We start from the raw sequence: 8,236 nt of genomic DNA, 5'->3' as shown, positions 1-8,236 counted from the left end.
CTGAGCGGTGGGTGTTACCTTCTGACACACTTCCGGTGATGTCAGGGGGTGTGGCATATGCAAATAAGTTATGCTAATAGGTTATGCTAATGAGCTCCTGCACCTCTTTTTCTACGAAATGACCCCTGGACAAAAGGAAATACTACTTTACACAGAGAGTGATTAAAATGTGGAATTGGCTGCCGGAGAAGGTCATGCCGGCCACAGGAACAAACAGCTTAAAAAGAGGATTAGATAGACCCATGGAAGATAAGTTTATCAGTGGTTACTTGCCATGGTGACTGAGGGGAACCTCCATATTCAGAGGCACTAATCCTCTGAATCCCAGAGCCAGGAGGCAACATCAGGGGAAGGCCGCAGTCTCCGTGCCCTGTTGTTGGCCCTCCAGAGGTACTGGTTGGCCTCTGTGTGAGACAGGATGCTGGACTAGGTAGACCACTGGTCTGGTCCAGCAGGGCTCTTCTTATGTTCTTATGTTCGCGTCTTCTTATAATGTGACCAAAGGATAATAGCTTGAGTTTAGTCATTTTAGCTTCTAGGGAGAGCTTAGGCCTGATTTGATCTAGAAATTGCAGGGTTAAATACGTTATTGTTAAGTCGCTCGCTTAACAAAAGTCGGAGAGTGATTCAGCAAGAACACAGCTTTATTCTTCAACTTGAACACAACTCCAACACGGATCAACATCAGATAACCAGAACAGCTTTTGCATTAAAGCTGTTCCCTTTTTAAACTCTCCCGGCTAATATAGCCACGCCTTTACTGTACATTATCAACCAATGAGATTGTCTTCATAATGACCAATCATCGATGTTCCCGCTCAGGGAGCTTGCTGATGTGCGATTGGCCGGTTCTTCCTGGGCTAGCCATGCGATTGGGTGCATGAGGATCCAAGCCCAGGACGAAGCTTAACATTGCGTTTCTATGAGGTGATTCGCATACGTGTTTAGGCATTCATGACAGCTATTGAATACACTACAGTTATATGACACCAGCTCTCAGAAATCAGAATACTGAGTTCAGCAAAGTTTCATCCTCGTGGTACTTAATTTTTAAAAAGTGTCTAAAAGTGACCTAATCTTTTTATCCCACCTTCCCCCCCCAAGACCTCTAAAACCAAATTTCAAAATGTTCAAATGGGAATCCTGCGTGTTGCCCTGCTGAAAAATTGGAGGCCGTTTCAATTTCTGTATATCTACATGATTGGAAGCCCTTATTCCATTCACCCGGCTCCAGAGCAAAGATCCTGCAGTTCAGAACAGAGAAAGCCAGCGGCTGCCGGAGAGAGAAGAAAACGTTAGGGAGAAAAACCTCACCAAATCACTAACTAGGGGAATGGGTTTTCTCTTGCGAATGTCGGGCATGCTATCAATTATGATCAGCCCTCCTCCCGGCCTAGAAAAGAGACACAAAAAAAGTCAGACTGCACAGAAGTAGGAAGAGATGGGGAAAAGGGAAAAGGGAAACGTGACCAGGACGGGGAGAGAGGGGAACAGGGCCGGAACAGGCAATGAGACGAAGAAATGAACAATCGAAGCAGGCCCCAGAATAGGGGCATTTGTGGCCAAGAGCCGGCCAACCCGATAGCACCATTGTTCCCGATCTGCGCAGGAAGGCCTGGATTCTTCATAGGCATTACTGCCCTCTTTGTGGTTTAAGGGATCTGTTGAGAGTCATTCTGAAGCTGGAATAGCAGACAATTATTTCAAAGGGAGTTAGAAGACTGTTGACAGACAGGCCTGTACCTAGGATTTTGTAATCCGGGGGGCCTTTAAATAAATTGTGGGGGACAGAGGTCACAAAATAAAAAATAAAATAAAAGTTAAAGTTAAAAAACGCACACTCGCCAGCAATGCTCCCTCTAAGCTGTGGGGTCTCGTGAGCAAAAAGTCTACTTTGTGAGCTACATACTTTTTTTTTTTAAAGCCCCACTGTTGCTTCTGGTCAAGCAGGTTTTTAAATGGTAAGAGAACCCATTGAACCTGTTTCTCAGAGGCAAAAACAGGCCACACGTCCACCAGGGATGAGCTATTGGGAAAAATGAGTCATATCTTTTCGATTCTGGGTATCGCTATTGGTCCACCGTTGCCATCATTGACGAGTCTGTGGTTTCTCGTACGTTGTTTTGATGGCAGCGGTACGTCATTGAACTGCCACGGATGTGGAAAAGGTGTGTTAATTTAATAGGAAAAATGCAGCACGAGGAAAAGGAAACTGGTGTGATGGTTTTGTTTCTCACTAGGGAGAAACAAGAACCACGCAGGGCTATTCACATTGAACTGGACTGCTTGCAGAATTCAGTCTCATCCCTCATCAGGGGCGTAGCTAGAAAATTTTGGTTGGTGGGGCATGGGGAAATCTAGGGGGGGCGCCCCGGCCGTGCCTGCTGCTCCTCTTGCAGCAGCAGCAGAAGCAGCTTCAGCTCCACTGTGACCTCGAGTCCTCCTCTAGTCCTTTTGACTGGAGAGACTCGATTCGATTGGAGAGCGGGGGATCTCTGACTCTCTCTCTCATTTGCATTTTGCATTAAAATACTTTTTGCAATTTAATTTAATTTTGTTTTGCATTTTTAAAAACATATTTATTTTTCAGCTTGGAAAAAAAGAAAACGAGCCCAAAGCTTCCCTGACTTTAAAAAGTTTTTTTGTTTGAGGGGGCAGCCCACATCTGTTGGGGGCATTGCCCCCAAATGCCCCCTGTGGCTACAGGCCTGTCCCTCATGTATGTAACATGAGCCGCAGCTTCTCTCTTTCAAAGTTCCACTGGGTGAAGATGGTTCTAATTATCAGAAAAGCCTCAAAGGGCAGCCCTTGGCTGCTTCATTCCTAGCTGAAACGCAAGACATGCATATCAACAAATCCAAAGCTGTCTACGCCAAAAGTTTAGGGCTCTTTTTGTAGCAGGAACTCCTTTGCATATTAGCCGACACACCCCTAATGTAGCCAGTCCTCCAAGAGCTTACAGTAGCCCCTGTAAGAAGAGCTCTGTAAACTCTTGGAGGATTGGCTACATTAGGGGTGTGTCGCCTAATATGCAAAGGAGTTCCTGCTACAAAAAGAGCCCTGCAAAGTACTGCACAAACATCAGTACATTTCTATGCTCGTTGCCTTATTAACTTTGAAAAAGGCATCTTCTTCCCAAGTCTACAATTGCTTTGAGAACTGGGGGGGGGGGGGCATTTTAATGCTGCAATGAGTTTTGTCTGCTCTTCTATCTGCTACCACTGGAGGGGGGGGACCCTATGGTCCTCAGCCCCGAACGATTTGTGTCAGGGCTAAACCATTGGATTTCAGTGTTCAGTGCTTCGAATCACAAATGCAGAAGACAAAACAGGTTCGGAAGTCCCGTTCTGTCGCTGAAATGAAATTTTGCATCACTTCAAAATCCAACAAATTTTCAAAAACTGGTTTCGCTACATTGAAGGGTCAGCCTGTGAATTCTGGAAACTACCCCTTGACCCACAGCCACCCCTTTGAACTGGAGCTAATGGGTGTTTTTTTGTTTTTGTCTTGCTTTGGCTTGAAAGGGGGAAAATACTGAGAATCCACATGCGAAATGAACACACACTGTCATGAAGAATGAAAAAACTCGCAGCTGTTGGGAGGGTTAAAAAAGGTAAAGGTTCCCTTGCTCGAAAGCCAGTCGAGTCCGACTCTAGGGTTGCGGTGCTCATCTCCGTTTCAAAGCCAAAGAGCCAGCGCTGTCCGAAGACGTTTCCGTGGTCATGTGGCCGACATGACTAAACACCGAGGTGCACGGAACGCTGTTACCTTCCCACCAAAGTGGTACCTATTTATCTACTTGCAATTTCTTGCTTTCAAACTGCTAGGTTGGCAGGAGCTAGAACTAGAGACGGGAGCTCACTCTGTCATGCGGCACACTCAGGTCTCAAACTGCTGAACTACTGACCTTCCACAGCCTGCAGTTCAGGGTCTTAACCACTTGAGCCACCGCAGCTCCTGTTGGGAGGGTTATGGAGGAGCAAAAGGGCCAGGCCGAAGGCACCCCTGATCAAATGTCAATTGCTAGGCATCAGGTCCTGTCAAATACAGGGTGTTACGTGTCGGCTCCTGTCAAACACTCACTGCTCTGTATCAGATGTCGTCAAATATCGCTCCTGTGTATCAGCGGTCAGAGCCTGTCAAATACTTTTCTAAATGTGAGTACATTTTAAAATCCACAGATGACAGTCCTGGGGCACATACCTCTGGTGCAAATTGGTTTCAGAACCGTTATATTATAACATTATTAACTATTTATTATTTATTAACTGCTTACGGGGAAGCAGTTTATTTATTTCTTATTTGTTGCTTCCAAGGCACCTGACGTACCCGTTTTTAAAAATACAGCTTTCAATCAGTGGCTTAGATCCTTTCAGGAAACTAATATCTTATTGAAGAGATTCAAAGTCTAGACGTGCACTCAAGATCTGTTACTCACCCGCCTTTAAACCAGAGAGATTTGGATTCCCCGGATCCTTCACCTCGGGCCTGAAAGATAGAAATTACCAACGTTAGTTCCTGTGCTGATGGAAGCACTGCATTCAGGACTCAAAGGCAGGGCCTCAAATGAGTGAACCAAGTTCATCGTGCGAAAAGCAAGCTAAGCCACGCCCTGACAGCAGAGAATACTGCAGGCTCCTCCAGAGATGGTATAGATCCTCTGGGCACCTTTCTCCTCTATTTATGTCAGCTAGGAAGGAGAGAAGGAGGGAAGGTATAGCCTGGTCCTGTCAGATCTTGGAAGCTAAGTAGGGTCAGCGATTGGATGGAAGACCATCAAGGAAGACTCTGCAGAGGAAGGCAATGGAGACCCAACTCTGCTTCTTACTTGCATTGGAAGCCCCTAGCTGGGGCTGCCATAAGTCAGTTGTGACTCGATGGGATTGTCATAGGTACATAAGAAGGACAGGTAATACAAGCACAGAAAAGCACTGCTCTGTCCTCTCCCTCTTTCTAAGTAACGAGCAAAGAGGAATCTTGATGCCGTCACATGAAGATCCTTCTTGTGCAGTGCTCTGTTGAGGGACACGTGCTTCTGCCACTGCTAGAATGCTATTGCTTCTGTGCAGTGTATTATCCACGTTTTATCGTGCACACTGCTAACGGCGGGTTACCTAAAGCAGGGGTGTCAAACTCATTTGTGATGAGGGCTGGATCTGACATAAATGTCACTTTTGGGGGCCGGGCCCCGTGTGCCATAAAATGTAATGCCAAATACTGGAGATATAAACTGTACAAAGGGACAGCAGCTGGTAAGATCCGAGTTGGTGTGTTCTCACTGCAAGGCCTCATGGGCTGGGAGGGGGGGTGTGCAAAGGAAAACCCACGTGGGTGGACTGGAGAGCCAGTGGCGCAGCAGTGGGCAGATGCTCCCACACTGCTTGACTGCTGCAGACAAAGTTGTTCCAATGCTGAAGCCACAATTGGAGCGGCTCCGCCCACTCCCCAACGAGTAGTCTTCTGTTCCCTCCCATGCACTAGTTGCTTGCGGGCTGCGTAAGAGCCCTGGATGGGCCGGTTCTGGCCCCCGGGCCTTATGTTTGACACCCCTGACCTAAAGGGACAGACAAAGGTGGCGACCTGATAACATACAGGAGATGCTTTTCGAATCATGGTATTGTTAGTGATTCAATAAGATACGTTTTCATTTCTGCTACACTCCAAAGGGAAACTAATTCGCTATACAACCACGTATCTCAGATCTTTTCCACCAGGAAATACTTGTGCCTAAATACTTTCTTGATATAGATGTTTCAAAAAGTTGTTGCTTGTGTGCTACCCTAACAATGAAGCTTTCAGGAGCGTTTCGTCATAAGCAGATGGATAAGTGGAGGGGGGGGATTGAAAAATAAAGCTTTTGCCTTTTTGAGTAGGAAAGCTTCCTGGAGCTCAGTTACAAAAGCTCCTGGATTGCACAGCTTTGTTTTTCTAGAGTTTGTGGGCTTGCTCCATGGAGTTTTTATGTACAATACTTGGGCTTAAAATAGATTTAACTTAACCAGCTTCTTTTTTACAGTCCAAGTTTATAGAGTGCAGAAAAATAGTGCAAAAATTATATAAATCAAACATTCAAAACACATAAGCTAAGTGAACCAAAGACCAACATGAACAAGAAGAGAAATGGAAACATGGACAAAGCAGCAAATAAATGAAATGGAACAATTCACACACATACATTAGGAATGGTTTTGAATTTCTCATTTCGGCTACCTTGACCTGAAAATCCCAATTTCAATTTAGCTTCTGCCTTGCAAGATTACTGCTTTCTTTTAAGAGGGACTCTTTAATGAGAAGAAAAATGATGTGGGCCGAGATTGTTTCTTGTTATGGCTCGTTTGCTGCAAACGAGTCTGTCAAACAAACTCATCATGTTTGATGATAGTGATTATAGTGAGTCGATTCCCAGATCAGTTTACTGGTGTAGCAGACATCCCAAAGGCCTCACAACTCGTTAGCTGAATCAACACAGATTTTTGTTACTAGCCATAGTTGATCTCTGGATCCTTTGATAAACTGCTCATGTGTGATGGGTATTGCTAATTACTGACGTGGGGAAAATACAGCTCCCCAGTCTTTTGAAAAAACGCACCTGCGTTACACAGCATGCATGCACGAAGGCTGGTCATGTGTGCAAGCATGCATGCTGTTGTGGTGGATGTGCAGCTGCCCAGTTATTAAGTCGCTCGCTTAACAGAGTAGTCGGAGAGTGATTCAGCAAAGATTCAGCTTTGTTCCACAACTCGAACACAACTCGAACACAGATCAACATCTGATAGCCAGAACAGCTTTTACATTGCAGCTGTCCTGCTTTTAAACTCTCCCGGCTAATGTAGCCACGCCTACTGTACAATTACCAACCAATAAGGTTGTATGCATAAGGACCAATCACAGACGTTCCCGCTCAGGGAGCTTGCTGACAAGTGATTGGTTAGGTGCTTCCTGGGCTACCAATGTGATTGGATGTATTTGGATCCCAGCCTAGGACGAAGCTTAACATAGCATTTCAGTTAGATGTTTTCATCACACATTATGCATTCAATGGCAGCTTATTGAATACATTACACCAGTGAACTCCAACAAATGGTTCAGTGGACACTCGATCCAATCATCAATTAATCAGAGGGATATTCACCACTGGCAATTCTGATGTAGGGTTGCCAGGTCCCCTCGCTGTCACAGCAGGGGGATATGGGGACCTTTGGGGGTGGTTGGGAGGTTGTGTGAGATGTCCTCGAAGCAATGATGTCACCGGAAGTGACGTCGTTGCATTGGTGATGTTGCAAATGGCGCTCTGGTTTTTGGGCAAAACTCTATGATTTTTGCCTTCAAAACCATAGCGTCCCCAGCGCGAGGGTGTCATCTGGAAGTGACATCATCGTGTCGGGGACATTGCACGATGACGTTCCTGTTTGGGGTGGGGTTCCCCCCGCTGGCCAGCTGGCTGACAGCGAATCGAAGCCCCCAAAAGTGGGGGAACTCCCACTGGGACCCCCCGAAGCGCAGCGTGGCTGCGTCACCAGAGGTGACGCAATCACGTCAATCACGTTGGGGGCGTGGCCCGGATCGTCAGAGGGAAAACTCTATGGTTTTCCCTCCGATGATCTGGGCCACGTCCCCAACATGGTCAATGTCGCGCATAACTTCTGGTGATGTGCTGGCAGTGCGCGCGCATCCGACATGATGTCACCGGAAGTGACGTCGTTGCATTGGTGATGTTGCAAATGGCGCTCTGGTTTTTGGGCAAAACTCTATGATTTTTGCCTTCAAAACCATAGCGTCCCCAGCGCGAGGGTGTCATCTGGAAGTGACATCATCGTGTCGGGGACATTGCACGATGACGTTCCTGTTTGGGGTGGGGTTCCCCCCGCTGGCCAGCTGGCTGACAGCGAATCGAAGCCCCCAAAAGTGGGGGAACTCCCTCTGGGACCTGGAGGCTAGCAACCCTATTCTGACATGATCTGAACCGGCAGGAGTTCTGGCATCCCGACCACCAGGTATTCAGAACTAGTTTGGCTTCAACTGACTCCTTACCTAGTGCATCATTTAAACTAATATCAGGACTACCAACATTTCCTTCACCTTGAGGCCTTCCAAGGGACCTGTTGGCTCTGCTGGGTGCCAGAAACTTTTCTGCTCATATACTAGTTTGTTTGTTTTTTCATTTCCAACTGGAGGCAGCCCTTCCACCTTTCTTCCCCAAAACGACATGGCACCATCTTAGGGCTGCCAAGTGGGG

The 8,236-nt window shown here is 46.6% G+C and overlaps 1 protein-coding gene across 1 annotated transcript in view; it reads right to left on the bottom strand.

Annotated features, from left to right (window-relative positions):
- UNC13A (unc-13 homolog A (C. elegans)) overlaps positions 1-8,236 on the bottom strand; it is a gene marked incomplete at both ends in the record, with an annotated part of 142,203 nt that overhangs the window by 90,368 nt on the left and 43,599 nt on the right. Inside the window, 2 exons of the mRNA XM_015407752.1 lie at positions 1,315-1,393; positions 4,439-4,488. Of these exons, the coding sequence (XP_015263238.1) occupies positions 1,315-1,393; positions 4,439-4,488 (129 nt within the window). The remainder of the gene's footprint in view (positions 1-1,314; positions 1,394-4,438; positions 4,489-8,236) is intronic.

Source organism: Gekko japonicus, unplaced genomic scaffold (genome assembly GCF_001447785.1).
Source record: "Gekko japonicus isolate JY-2015 unplaced genomic scaffold, Gekko_japonicus_V1.1 scaffold3549, whole genome shotgun sequence".
NCBI classification, from domain to species: Eukaryota; Metazoa; Chordata; class Lepidosauria; order Squamata; family Gekkonidae; genus Gekko; species Gekko japonicus.
Note: the sequence above shows the minus strand (reverse complement) of the source record. Positions and strands in the feature narration are given on the sequence as shown.